Below are 14,360 nucleotides of genomic sequence, written 5' to 3' on the forward strand. Positions count from 1 at the left end.
GGCAAACAATAGACACTACACAAATTTTTCATTAAGAAGAAAGGGAGAGGGGGCATTTGGAAATGTGGCATAAAATTTTTAAAAATGAATAAAAATAAGAACATAAAAAATAAAAACATGAAAAATATAAACAAATATTGAAAGACTTATATGTAGTAACTGAAAGTGAAAAAAGCAGATCTTAAAAAAGTAATATATACCCTGACTACAACTATGTAGTGACAGAAGTAGCAATAAAATCTGGATAAATAACAGAAAAGAAGTTTAGAAGGCACAAGAAAACAGGAAAATTATGTTACTATTTTGTTAAAATTAAAATATATGTTTTAAAAACAAATTATAAATAACAAGTTTATACTTTCATATTTAATCAATTATAATTTTTCTTATATGTCTTAATAATATTTGTGTTTATCTATAGATATTGAGTATATTTATATATATTTTCAAAGCTGTGAATGTCATATAGGAATGGAAAGTTTCCCTGCTTTATCCTCTCAGTTTTAAAGAAGTGGCCTTTTCTCCTGTTGCCCAGATGTCTTCTCAATCTTGCATCTCAAAATTCCTACCCTCTTCAAAAACACCTCTCTTGCCCTTCCTCACTAGGATTTCTCTAACTTCAAATTAGTTGATCTGGAAAAACTCTAGAGGCAAGGGGGCATTCTGTGGGAACAGGAGGCTAAGAACACTCTAGTAACATGGGGTAAGAGGTAGATACTGCTTCAGAGCTCCAAAAATCACTTGGTAGGGGAGGATAGGAGAGGCAGTGATTGAGAAGACATGGAAAATATCCAATGTGTCCCTTCCCTATTCTTTTCCCCCTCTCTCTCCCCATTACCTCCATAGAGCCAGCTTTACGGTTTCGGATGAGTGGAGATCTTCTTGGAAGACCAGGGATCTCAGGAGGCTGGGGTGATGTCTGCAATACCCGGTCTGGTTCATCTCGACCCCTACTCCGGCACAGGTTTTCCATACTGCCTTTGTCTGTCTGTATTTCCTCATTCTGCATCACATGTAAAGAGAAGAGATGACTTCCCTCTCTATAACCAGTCCCTTCACTTTCCCGCCACCAACTCTTTGCATATCTGTCTCCCAGATTCTGAGAACCAGATTCCAGCACTCTTCCCACCTCAGAAGAGGCTGGACGGAAGCCACAGCCAGTGGGGGCACTACCATCCTCTTCAACACCTTTCACTCCAGGGCTGAAGTGCAGTTCCACGTGGAATCGCTCCTCTGATGAGGGATCCTAGGGAAATTCAACAGATGAGAGGATGTAAAAGGATGAGATGGTAAGAAGCAGGGTAATGATGGTGCACGAGAAGTTCAAAGAAGAAAGGCTCCTAGTTCTCAGGCTTTGGGGTCTTGCCTCTTTTATTGTAAACTCTAGGGTTAAGGAACCTTCTTTCCCCCAACCCTGTAATGTTCATGTAACTTGACTACATAGAAATATCGTTAGTTCTCTACTCCCATAGGAACTTGGTTGTTACATTATCCACTTAAAGAAACACTTATGAAGCTTATAGAGAAGGATATCTTATTTAGATCTTGTTCTACTCCCATCCCAGTGCTAGAACTAGAGGTCTAGTGGCTGGATTCTAAGTCATTCCTTCTGGAACTATCTTTTCCCAGAAGTGATTCTCTACTTAGCAGAAAGCAAACTATTTGGGATCATGTGGTATTTTGTAATCCAAATGATCTCCCACATTGTGGTCCCCAGATCATGGGGATGTTCAAGGACTTCTTTCTCTGAGCAATGATTGGGGGTAATAAGAGTAGATCTTTTCCTGATCCTCCCTTGGCATCACCTCACCTGGGTATTGTCTTCATATAGCATGATAACAATCTGAGTCATGTAGTTGAGCTCTGAGATGGCACTGAGATAAGCCAGAGCCCTCTGCCACTGAGCATCCTGGGATTCCTAACAAATATAAAAAAGGCCATCTCAGAGTTTGATATGAGAGAGGAAAGAGAAGGAAAGGGATGGGGCTGAGGCTGGAATGGGGGAGGGCCAGAAAACACAAAGAAAGGCTTGCATGGAAACCAAGGAGGCCAAAAGAAAGGAGCTTCTTAAGATGATGGACAGGTGGAGTCAGAGGTTCCTTACATCAAGAAGCCCTCCATAACGGAAGACACTGAGCAGGGAATGGACATGGCTCTCGCTGGTGAAGTAGAGACGTGTTCGGACATGGCGGCCTGGGGAAAGCACCCCTCTGGAGTACCTGAGAAAGTTGCCTCGTCATTCATAAGTATGTATTCATTATACCACCTCTCCATTGTCTCCGTCTTTCACCTCTAACCTTCCCCCAAGCGCTTATCTCCCCCAAGCACCCTTTATATGCCCTCCCCCATTCAGTACCCCCTTAACCCTCCCTCACAGGGGATGAAGCTTGTTGACAGACTCGTCTTCATGGGTTCGCTGTAGGTCAAGCTGAATCTTCCTCAGCAATGGGAGGCAAAAGCCCACAGCAATCTCTAGTTTCTCCTCCCGGCTGATACCATACTCCTAGAGAACCAGAGGCTAAGTAAGCACTCAAGGGAGTCTGTATTCTTTTTGCCTCTGCCCACTCCCACTCCCCCCAAGGTCTGACACTATCCTCCTGCCTTTTTATCGTTTCTGGGTCTTTCCTCAAACCCATTATTACTCCCACTCCATATGTCACAAATTCTCTACTCAGGCCAGAATCCTTAGGTCTTACTCAGAGTCCAAGGGCACTTACAGAGTGTGGTTCATCATTGGAAGAGGACTGTAGTATTTCAACCAATCCTACTCTATCTCTATGCTTCTTCTCTCCTCCTCCCCCCACTCTAGCCATGAACCGTTTCCAAAACCAACCTGAGGAATGACCACATCAGCCAGCGCTTTGGAGAGTCTCAGCAATTCGGCTGTCCCCTGGAGCCCCAGGCTCCCATTGTGCTGCACGTCATACTTGACACAATCATAGATGTCAGGGATTTTGCTGATATCAAAGCGTCCACTTTTCTGCCGAAAGTCACGTTCCAGCTTGCTCCAGCGCTGCAACATCAACTCCAGAGTCTCGCTGTGGTACAACTGCAGGTCTGAAGTGAACAGGGAAAAGTCATATTATGCAAAGAGCCCTAACATGAGCTAAGGACTATGATTTGGGTCATCATGACTATCTTGAAGAGAAACAGATTCCAAACATGCAAGGTCCAAGGAGAAAGATAAGAATGCCCCAGGCACTCACAGGAAGAGACAACAGAACCTTGATAATATCCTGGAGGGAGATGGCAGTGCTCTTACCCACCTGCTGACTTGGGGTCCTGCAGTCGTTCCCGGATCTGGTATGTGAGGTTCTCAATCAGAGAAAATACCTGGTTACATATCTCCACAGGATTCTGAATTATGGCCATGGAGTTGAGCAAGGAGAGACTGCCTGTAGGGGCCAGCTGAGGGAAACAAATACAGAAAGAGTATGATAAGCTCAGGGACTTTCACCAAATCCCAGGATTTGGATAATCACAAAGCAAGTGCATGCTAGCTCCATTCAATGGACATTTTTTTGGTAGAGATCTATTCTAATAGCTTATTTATGTCTATAGATATCTATAGAGCTAGATTTAGAACATTTCCTTACATGTAACACCAAGGCAGATGTAGGTCCTCTGCCTTGGTTCCAACCTATAAAACAAATATAATCTGAATCTACCAGAATGGTTCCACCTCAAGATCCTGAGGCATTCAGGGCCACTGGCGGGAGAAGCAGTGCCTTGAGGAAACCCTAGGACTCCACAAATACCAGGACAGGACACCTAACCATCTTAATGTAGTTACTGAGTGATAACTAGAAAGGGATGTGGATGATATTATCAATGGGCTATGGAACAGGATATTTGGAGGATAGGATAAAAGGAAACTCAAACCTGCTCATAGTCTCCAGGGCCAAAGGGTGTATCCTGTTGTAGAATGTGATGTAGACGTGCTTTCACACGGTGTTGGCAGCTGCTCAAAGAGTCACCATCACTGTCCAAAAGCCCATTCATGTTGGCACTCTTCACCATTTGTACCAGGATAGGTGTCAACTCCCCCTCCAGTGCCAGTAATCCCTATAACAGGAGCCATGGGGAGTGGGAGAGTTGTTAATCCCCTCTTTAGGCCAGCAGCCCTAGTGGTAGAGGGGTATAATGGGTCTAATGGCTATGGAGAAGACACAGAGCTGGCTTGGCCAGTGCAGGAATGATCCTACCCCCCACCTCCTCTTCCCAGAAAAGCAAAAAGAGGTCCAATTCAGCCACCAACCTATACTTCTGAGGTGAGCACCCCAAAACCCTGTACTTCATTAACCCTCCATCTAAATTAACAGTTTTTCCAACTGCCACGTCCATGACTTTGGGGTTAGGGTAGACACCTTGGCAAAGGCTGCAGCTGTCATCTGTACACGACCCTCATCTGAAGCATAGATCTTGAGGTCATGGCGGTAAGTGCTATGGAGTCGTAGAAGCCCACAACCAGGGAAGCCAGCATAGTCCCCTGGGAGTGAAGAGGACCACAAATAGACATCGGTCAGGATCCTAGGGCAGGGAAGAGGGCATTTATTCCTTCTCCCTTCAACTTTTCCTTGTCATAGTGATTTTTTTTTCTTTATCCCCCAAACTCACATAATATTTATCTTATTCCAAACCTATCATATGTTTACTCCTCAACACACTCACCCTGGCCCCCTGGATACATGCAACGGAAAGCTCGTCCCAGTTCCTCAGCCTGGACCCGGCCAGCAGGAGTCAGCTCCCCACCCCACTTCAACACCAGCAGCAGAGACGGGGCCAGGGTCTCCTGCTGTGGATCTAAGGGTAGAAGAAAGTAATGTTTTAGGTCTAGGTAACCTTTTGGGAACATCTAAATAATACAGAATGAAGGTTTGGATATTAGTCTTAACAATTCTAAGAGGAAGAGGCTAAGGGATAAAACTAGGAAAGCAGGAAGAGGTAGTAGGGCAAAGAATCGGTGCTGTATGGATCTATAGGGCTAGAGTTTCTGAAAGCTAGAGTGGGTTATATATCTCACCTTGTTCCTCATTAGAGACTCTGGTTCCATGGGGGTAGTAAGTCAGCTGTACCTTCCTATTGATGCCTGAGAAATGACCATACCTGCCAGGAACAGAATTCATTGTCCATTCCAAACCCAGGACACTGTCTCCATGGTTGACAGTCCTTACCAGACTCCCTCATTCTCAACCCTCTCCTTACATCTCCAACACAGTCTTCAACTGCTCCAGTTTTCCTCTTTTCTCTTCAATCTCACCACTAGGGTCCTTCTCCAGCTCTCCCAGCAACAGCCGAGTGATGTCCAGCACCTCCTGAGGGGGGGAATAACAAGATGTGTTCACAACTGTTGATCAGTCACCCCATCTATCTTAGGATCACTTAAGATATTTCCCAGACTCATATCCATTCTTCTTATAGTGACTGTCCTCCTTAATCAGGTTACCCCCCCCTACCTGCAGCTGCTCTGGCCTTTTCAGTTTCAACTTCCCAGTTTTGTAGCCACCATGTTTCTCAAAAAGTGCAAAGAACCTGGGAATATATGGGTGAAGGAAAGCCTAAGTGAGAGAGCCAAAGACTATGGGAACAATTTCCCTCTATCTCCCTTCCCTTCTTTTCACTCAATATATGAACCTTCCCCTTACCTAGGGTGTGTAACTTCCATCTTCATTTTCTGTTTGGGAGTTCGATCCCCATGACGGATGATGGCAATGACACAACGGAGTTCCATCCTGGAAAGAAAGTATATGTTGGTGCAGCCTCAGGCATAACTCTTCATAACTGCTTGGGAGGGAAAAGGGTTCTATGTGCCACTATGAATGGGGATGCAGCTAAGGAAACTTCCTGAAAGGCATCTACTTGTCAGTCTACAGAGAGGTAGTAGGTACTTATCAGTCAGTCCTAGGAATCCCAAGACCCAGATATTGCTGTGGTTAAATAGCTACAGTTTTTTTCTTTCTCTCACATGGTGCCAGATGTGGTAGGGACAATGGGAATGTCTTCAGCCTCTGTGGGAATGGACCATGGAATCTGAAACTGGGGGGCAAGCTCCCGCATTATGGTATTCCTAGAAAGAAGACATAGAAAAGTAATGCAACAATCTTCCTCATAATGGTAGAAGATAAAACTGCAAAAAAAGGTCTCTGTTAAATAAGGGGAGGAAAAATGATAACTCCACCCTTACTATGGCTTTCTCTCACTCAAAACAATGTCTTTCATACCCTAGGATCTTGGCACAGTCATCATAGTATTTCATTGAATTCTTGACAAAGCTGAAGCCATTGACATCGCAGACAAAGGAGTGACCATTGGCACGGAGAAGGTCAAACCCACAAACTGTTTGCTGAGAAAGTAAAGTGAAAGAAAATACTAAGTTGGAGGAATAATTTCTCTCCAAATTCCTCACGCCTTTTCCCCTTCCTCTCCATCTCATTCATCCTATATATCCCACTCACCACCAACCCCATCCCACCACCTTGGATCTTCCTTTACCTTGAAAGCAACACAGACTTTCCTGGCCACTAGCTTCTCCATGGCAGTCAGCATGACTGGGTATCGAATCTCCTTCCCTTCACTGTCCCTTTCCACCTTTCCATCTAAAGCTGGAGACTTTCGGGCTTCAGCATGGGCATAGTCTGGCCCCACTGTATATACCTTTGAAAACATATGATTCCCAAGAAAATCCATATTGCACAGTTTCTTCAGGCCAATTATAACATACATACTTGAAGAGATTATGGGAAATTACTCATTTTAAAAGAGGGAACTATCAACATTATGTTTAGGCTCAGAATAAAGATCCTGAGCCTACAAAAATCAACATTCATTCAACTAATGCTATAAAAGCTTAAGTATAAGAAAGCTTTGCTAGGACCCCAATATTATCATCCATTTTCTATTTTAAAAAATAACCCCACTGTGGTATATCAAATGTCTTCATATCCCTATTTTACAAATGCCTTAAACCTAATATCATCACTCCTTACCTTGCAATTTCAGTACATTATTAAACCCAACCTGTTTCTATCTTGTATGTCCTATCCTTAGATTCCTAATTCCTCCACCCCCTCCATAACATCTTAACTGTGTGACTTTGGGTAATCATTTAGTATTCAGAGCCTCATATTCCTCATATATAAAGGGAAGAAAATGTATCTCTAAAATAAGAGGATTGGACTACATGGCCTCTGAGGTCCCTTCTACTGCCAAAATGGTATGATTTGTGTAAGTTGTATACCCACACCCCTTCCCTCCCCAGCAACCTTGACATCAGTGCCATCTGTGGGCATGAATTCCTCATAGATGTAAGATCCAGTCTTTCGGACACTGCTTTCAGGGGAATATACACTGCTTCGGCTGCCAATCTGGAAAGGAAGAAGATAAAAAAAACCACGTGGGTCCATTTCACCCCCATGTCATTTTTTTCCTGAATCCTTCAGCTTTTAGCCCACAATTCCATCCCTATCCTTCCATCTCTCTGCCCCTCCCCATATCCCTAACTGCCCCCACACCTTACGAAAGAGGCGCTGGCTCCCCCCACCAGCTGTGCTGGGATAGTAGATGTAGACGTTGTGATCCTCAGCACTCACTGGCTTCTCCACAAATGGTTTGGGAAACACAGCTCCATTCACCTCCACCTGGTCCTCACCCTCTATCAGGTTGCACTCTGAGAGGTAGAATACGGTCAGTCTTGGTGGGCCTTAGATACACCTCCTCTACCATTCAAATCCCCCAGCGCCTCAATCTCTACAGTCTTCAAAACAACAAGCCTTTTTTCCTAGGAACCACCCAGAGGCCCTATCCCAAGACCCCTGACCATCCCATATATACATATATACAACAACCAAAATTCTAATTAGCTGGTTAATAGCAGAAAGTCTGAAAGGCATTGAGCTAGGTTGAAGCCCAGAGGACTGGGCAAAAAAAAATACTTACCCTCTGGTCGGGCAGGGTCACGATTAAGCACAGCATATCGAGGCAGATCAATGCCTTCCTCTTGCAGGATTCGGTATACTTCCCGCCTGAAACCCCAAAACTATTAGCAAGAGGAAGCATGAGTGGAAGGAGGGGAGCAGGGGGAAGGAATGATACTACTGGGGCACCATGTGAGAGAGAAGAAAATTTTGTTTCTCTTCTTCCCTCAAATAGGTTCCCCAAACACTGGAGGCTAAGTCTGTGGGTAACAACATGGAAAGCCCAGACCCATATATCTGACTAGACAGTAGGAAGCCATACCTGTCCTGGATATAATACTGCATAGTCAGATCATTGATGAGGAAGGGATTTCGGAGCTTCGCATAAGCAACTGCTTTGTCCAGAGGGAAGCCTAGCAGAAAGGCAGAGGCAGAGGCTCAAACATTATAAAAATTAGAATGCCAGTTTCCACTCAACCCCTCCATTACTAACCCAGACTTATTTCCCAAGATCCAAAAGATCCTTTAGAATTATTTCTAGGGCCCAAATCTTCTGATGGTTCTAGAAGCTGTGGAACTGTCCCAAGATCTGGAGTGTGTAGCAACCCATCCAAAGATGGCATTTTTTTTTCAAATGTGTCAGAAGGACATCCATTCACTGTCACTTTCCCAATGAGTTAAAACAATGAAGGGCCAATTCTCTCAGCTCTTAACCCCTACAACTCCCAATCACAATCTACACTTTTTCTCCCCAAGACCCTCACCTTTGGAGTGGAAAGAGATGAGACAATGGCAAGGTGGCCAATTCTCCACAGGCTCATTGAGGATAACATCCTCACCCAGAATAATCACAGTTAGGTAGTCAAAGCGGCATAGTCGTTCTAGGATCTGGGTCATTGGCTTGGACTTGGACTTCTTGGTCATGGCACAAATGCCAACAATGATCTGCCTCTCGAGGGGCTATAGTGTAGAAGATGTTGTCAGAAACCTTCCATACAAGGTAGAAGGACTTTCTAGGAATACAAAACCTCCCCTTTTGCCAGAACATTGGATTCCTCCATATATAAGCTACAGGACATGGTCAAACCTAGGTACCAGTGTACCTATTCATAGCGGTATATCTTCTTCCCACTCCTAGACAAATTTAGGGACTTTTGCTGTCCATAGAATATTGTCTTCTCCATAGAAGCACAGCAGGGTATTTCAGTGACCTGGTATGAGGTTACTCAGATACCTGGAAACTCCTAGGTTCTAATAGAGTCCTTTAGAGCAGAGGCCCTACAAATAAAGTACAAGTTATCCCTTTCACACCATAGGGGTTAAGGGTGTGGTGTTCCAATGATCTAGAAAATCCATATAAAAATTTTTGGCTCTCCCTTTGTACCAAAGAGGTCTAAATATTTTATTTTTTTATTATGAGGTATTTACAGTACCTTGTATGCATTTATGAGTTACTAAACTTTTTAAGGTAGCTCTACATTTCTAGCCTTTGTATGTTGACTGCTGGGGTTTGTGTGTGTGTTTTTTTTTTCACAAACTTTAACTTTTTACTTATTTTAACTTGAAAAAATAATGTATATTAATGGTATTAAAAGATACAATACTATACAAATACTTTATACATTTTGAAGTTTCTAAACTTTTTCTGTGTTGTCTGCTGACTTTCACATATCATCTGTGGCTTCTGCAAAACTTTCATTTAATTCCTTATGCTGTCTGTGATATAGCCACAATGTGGAAGGAATACCAAGAGTTTGTTTTATTACTCTGCCATCTCTTGAATCAGGAAAAGAGCCAGGTGCCAATATAAGGCAGGTAGGATAGAGTCATCACTGAATGCTACCCTTAGTAATAATGGCTCCAACATTACACCTCTTTATTCTTCATGTACTTACCACTTCATCTTCTTCATCCTCAAGGAGCTCACTTTCACTCTCTTCCATACTCATGCCTGCTCCCTGGATACCCAGCCCCTCATCCCCAGCTCCCACAAAGAAGCGGGGCGTGGCACTTTCGATCTCACTGGCCGTCAGAGACCACATTCCCACCAGGGGACCCACTCATCCCGATCTGCAGGAGATAGCATTTCATCAGCCCCCATGATGGATAAAAGACAAGGATACTAGACAGGTAATTGCGGGGCACTAGGGGAAGCAGGGAAACAAGACTGAGGAGCTTATCCTGAGACTACAGCATCAATATGTACAAAGTGATGAGAAGTAGGAAAGAAAGAAGAGACCAGGTGAAAGAAACTGAGATAATTAAAGGTCAAAGGGTAGACAAAAGGGAATAGCCAAAGGTTATCCTGGAAATGAAACTACTTCCAAAGTCAGGGAGTTATAACCCTCATATTGCTGACCTTTCTTCAATTCTTCCAGAGAGAAAGAATCTTCAGTAGACATATAGGAGAAACAGCAACTCATAAGAAGGGTTATGGGTGAGGGTAGGGGTGTGTTCCCTGCTGAAGCAGGGATGACAGTGACATTCTAGACTTAGAACTCAATATAGAACTTTCCTAGTCCTCCTCTCCTATCCTCCAGTGCTAAGTTTAGGAATCTTTACAAAAGCTGAATAAAACCAGTTGTCATTGCCTGAGATCATTATCCCCACTTCCACCCAGCGCAGTGTCAACTGCCCCAAAGCCTTTCACATCCTATCTACCATCTAACCATAGTTTTTCCAATTTGAAGAAATGTACAAAAGTCTAAATGTCAATATGAGTTATAAAACTATAAAGGAGATTGTCTATGGGCAATCACATTTTTACCAATATACTATCAGACTGAGTGCTAAGTCTCCTCTCCCCTCTATTTATTTCATCAGGGATCCTAAGCTTCAGGTGTCACTGCAGAAGATTCTGCCTTGAACAATAGCCTACAAAAGTTCTCAGAAACAACAGCTGAAAGTCTTTCAAAATGGTATTATGGAAAGAATATTGGGCTTAGGGTGTCCTGGTTTCAAATCAAAGCTCTGTCATCTTTTAATGTAACCCTAAGCAAGCCACTTACTTTATCTGAGCCTCAGTTTCAGTTGCAAAGTGGGGATTCTCCTACTTGTACTCCCTACCCACTGGATTGTTATAAATAAAGGGCACTGAAAAATGCTATATGTGTTTACCTTGGGAAGTTATATATTTAAATTCATCCAACTTCCTAAAACATTCTTCAGTCATTTGTTTTGATTTCATACCTTCCCACTACAGGTGCTGTTTTTTCTATAATTATGCAATTATAATTGACTTGTTCCCACATAGACCTCTATCTTTTCAGTCTTCTACCTCCTTTTCCTATCCCCAATCATTATCCAAGGAACTGCATTTTCCTTGGACCTTTCCTAGACCTTAAAAATATTTTTCCATTGCCTTCTATGTGTCTTGTAGACTGCCTCTATGTCTACATAATTTTGTTATTATTCTGGACTCAGTGACCTGGCCTGATTTTCATGCCTTATAAGTATTCCCAAGTCTCTGTACAGTTCTGAGTTTAAGCAGCTTAGATTTTTTTCAGGCCTCTCTGTTCTTTCTCTGCAGCAGAACTTGCTCTAATGTTTAGGATTCTTCTGATCCTGTGTACTTCCACCCATGGAGTCCCTTCTGGTTTTGCTCTAAATTCTTAACAGTTACCTCCTTGACCTCACATTTCAATCCACACATGGTGGTGGGTTAAAGTACTTAGAAGAAGCTCCAAAAATATCAATAAGCCCGGGCTTGTTATTAATAAGGCTTGTGTGAGGGAATAAGCATATACATTGATTATGTCAGGGTTTACTTAAAGAAAGAAATTTTTTTCTTCTTTTTTATAACTATGATTAAAGGAGGGCAGCTAAGTTAAGGAGGGCAGAGGGCCTTGAGTAGGCAAAGCAGAGGACTCCTTATGGTCTCAAATGTATTTGTGAAGAGCAAGATGCCCTTATTTAAGATCCAATCAAAAGTAAACAAGATAAGTCCAGGTTAGTGACTGATGGAATCTTGTTAATTAAGGAAGATTACTTTTTGAGATCAGAAAAGAACTACCATAGGCTAGTGATTTGAAATCTTAGAGAAAGGATTTTATTTTTTTGATCCTTACCTTCTGTCTTAGAATTGATACTAAGTATCAGTTCCAAAGCAGAAGCATGGTAAGGGCTAGGTAATTGGGATTACACAGGGAATGTTAGAGGCCACATTTGAACCCAGGACCTCCTGTCTCCAGACCTGACTCACTATCCACTGAGCCACCTAGCTGACCCAGAAAAAAGATTCTTAAACCAAGGTTCAAAGACAGGTTTCAGGAGGTACAAAAATTTGAATGGGAAAAATGACATTTTAACTTTCACTAATATCTAACTTAAGTTTAGCATACTTCAAATATGTTTGTAGGAAAGAAAACTTTAGTCTGAGAAGGGGTCCATAGGTTTCACCAGACTGCCAAAAAGGTGTCTGACACAAAAAAAGGTTAAGAGCCCCTGCCTTTGGGAATTTCAAGGAGGGAAGAATATAAAAGTGTCCATAGCAATGATAAGCCTGGGCTTGTTATGAAGGAGGTTTGTGTGAGAGAACAGACATTATACTTTGATTACAGCAAGATTTACTTCTATGTATCTTTTCAAGAAGCTGAGTTCAGTATATCCCAGCCAAGGCCCTCCCACGACCCTTCCATTCTCTCCCTCCTCCTCCCCCCAATATAAGATAGTAACAAAGAAAAGAACCTCAGCTCTAGGCTAAAGGGCAGCCTCGCTCACTTTAGACTGAATCAACAAGAGGGAAAAAAAAGGTAGACTTTCTTTAAAGGAAGCCTAGGTTTGGGAATTGAGGTTGGGGAGAGGGGGAGTGCGGCAGGAAAAACTCTTGAGATGAAAGCAGAATTGGGATTATGGATAGCCAAGTTATAAATTTATTGAGAGTCACCACGAAGGGTACTTTTTATTATTGATTTTTATAATGCAGGGGGTTTTTTGCAAGAAAATTCCACTCTCCGTGGTACATAAGTATTTATTTTGTGATAAGCTGCATTGCTACAATGAAGGTTCAAAGCCTCCCATTGAAAGAGGGAGGTAGAGGAAAGAGGATTGGAGAAGAAAAGGGAGTACAGGGGAAGGAAACAGTGATAGGAGGAAGGAAGGTCGTGAGAAAAGGTGGGGGATTAAAAGTAGTCGAGTGGAAGCCCCAAGGGTATTGGGGTAAAGTAAAAGGGGGGGGGGGAGCGGGAATAGTCAAATGTGGGAATCAATATTTCTAAAAATCTTGTCTAAGGCCCCCAAAAGCCTTTTCACGGCCCTGACTCAAAAGCATTTCGGGAACCCTCTAATTGGAATTTAGGGCTTGCATGCAACAGTTTCTAGTTAAATCATTTCATGGGGTTTTTAGCGGATGGGAAGGAGAACGAGTTTAGGTTCTAGGCAGAATTCTCCCCGCCTCCAAAACAAGAAGCTTCCCACGTCTTCTAACATTCTTTTCACCCAAAGAGGGTTTCCCCCCCACACCCCCTTCCCAACACTAACCTTCCCCAGATCCTGCCTGCCTCCAGAAGGCTCCACACACTCACCCACACACACACACACACACACACACACACTTTTCCTCCTCACTCGCCCCGCGATTTACTCTCTCCGGGTTTCAGAGAACAAGCCAAGATTTGTTCCCTCCGGGCTCCATATAGACCACTGACAATGACCCTCGGACGACCCCGCCCCCTGCCGATTCACCCCCTCCGGATAGCTCCCCCCTCCCCCACTGCCCCCGACATTGAATGCCCCCCCTCCCCCCGCCCGGGTCATACAGCCTACGCTGATATGGAAGGGTCTCCAAGGGGCCCTTTTCCAACCCCGGAGTTTGCACCTACGCACTATGACCCCCCCCCCCCAGCCCAGACAGCCCCGGGCTTACGACCCCCTCAAACACCGCCCCCGACCCCAGCCCCCAGCCACTCCCCCATTGCCCGGGCCTTCACTCACCCGCCTCTCTCCGCCGGCGCAGCCGAACCTGCCGGCAGCGGGCACCTGACAGGGACCCAATCAATACGCGACTTCCCCTCCCCCGCGCCGCCAATCAGAGGCGGGCGCGCTCTGGATCGAGCGTCAGGCTGCGTTGGCCGGTGCTCTTGGCGGACGTGCGCCCTCTGGTGTTAGAATTTCGGGAAGTGCAGTCTAGCGTTCTCCTTGTGCTGTTCATAGCTACCACTAAGATTCTTAAATCCCTGTCTTTTGCACCTCCTCACATCCTGCAACTCTTAACCCTGGGATTCAAGACAAAGACAGAGAGACAAATTTTAAAAATGGCTGGCAGACGGACACTTAAAGAGACAGAAAGAAAAAAATTCAAATATACTATGGATCCCCCAAAGGGCAAAGGCCATATCTTACAATGTTTTGTAACTGTTAAGCTAAGTTTGAAGTACTGGACATTACACAGGTGGATACAGAATAAATGACAACTGAAAATGTTTACAGAGTCACAGGAAAGAGGCAGAA

At 43.8% G+C, this 14,360-nt stretch overlaps 1 protein-coding gene across 10 annotated transcripts in view; it reads right to left on the bottom strand.

The window, feature by feature from the left end:
* The window catches only part of PPIP5K1 (diphosphoinositol pentakisphosphate kinase 1), a 39,591-nt gene extending 25,607 nt beyond the window's left edge, over positions 1–13,984 (bottom strand). For 9 of the 10 annotated variants that reach the window (XM_056810360.1, XM_056810359.1, XM_056810355.1 and 6 more), the window contains exons 1-24: positions 13,845–13,984; positions 9,809–9,983; positions 8,678–8,873; positions 8,236–8,326; positions 7,936–8,021; positions 7,512–7,666; positions 7,263–7,364; positions 6,493–6,654; positions 6,222–6,343; positions 5,966–6,067; positions 5,646–5,732; positions 5,457–5,532; positions 5,206–5,315; positions 5,024–5,106; positions 4,672–4,803; positions 4,368–4,489; positions 3,883–4,065; positions 3,267–3,408; positions 2,834–3,057; positions 2,376–2,503; positions 2,105–2,219; positions 1,811–1,918; positions 1,130–1,246; positions 839–1,003 (exon numbers count right to left, since the gene is read on the bottom strand). In XM_056810360.1, the coding sequence (XP_056666338.1) occupies positions 839–1,003; positions 1,130–1,246; positions 1,811–1,918; positions 2,105–2,219; positions 2,376–2,503; positions 2,834–3,057; positions 3,267–3,408; positions 3,883–4,065; positions 4,368–4,489; positions 4,672–4,803; positions 5,024–5,106; positions 5,206–5,315; positions 5,457–5,532; positions 5,646–5,732; positions 5,966–6,067; positions 6,222–6,343; positions 6,493–6,654; positions 7,263–7,364; positions 7,512–7,666; positions 7,936–8,021; positions 8,236–8,326; positions 8,678–8,873; positions 9,809–9,955 (2,955 nt within the window). In that variant the 5' untranslated portion in view covers positions 9,956–9,983; positions 13,845–13,984. Of the gene's footprint in view, positions 1–838; positions 1,004–1,129; positions 1,247–1,810; positions 1,919–2,104; positions 2,220–2,375; positions 2,504–2,833; positions 3,058–3,266; positions 3,409–3,882; positions 4,066–4,367; positions 4,490–4,671; positions 4,804–5,023; positions 5,107–5,205; positions 5,316–5,456; positions 5,533–5,645; positions 5,733–5,965; positions 6,068–6,221; positions 6,344–6,492; positions 6,655–7,262; positions 7,365–7,511; positions 7,667–7,935; positions 8,022–8,235; positions 8,327–8,677; positions 8,874–9,808; positions 13,363–13,844 lie in introns of those variants that run through there. The other variant, XM_007472440.3, reaches the window with a different exon arrangement.
* Positions 13,985–14,360: the final 376 nt, after the last annotated feature.

This window comes from Monodelphis domestica, chromosome 1 (genome assembly GCF_027887165.1).
Source record: "Monodelphis domestica isolate mMonDom1 chromosome 1, mMonDom1.pri, whole genome shotgun sequence".
NCBI lineage: Eukaryota > Metazoa > Chordata > Mammalia > Didelphimorphia > Didelphidae > Monodelphis > Monodelphis domestica.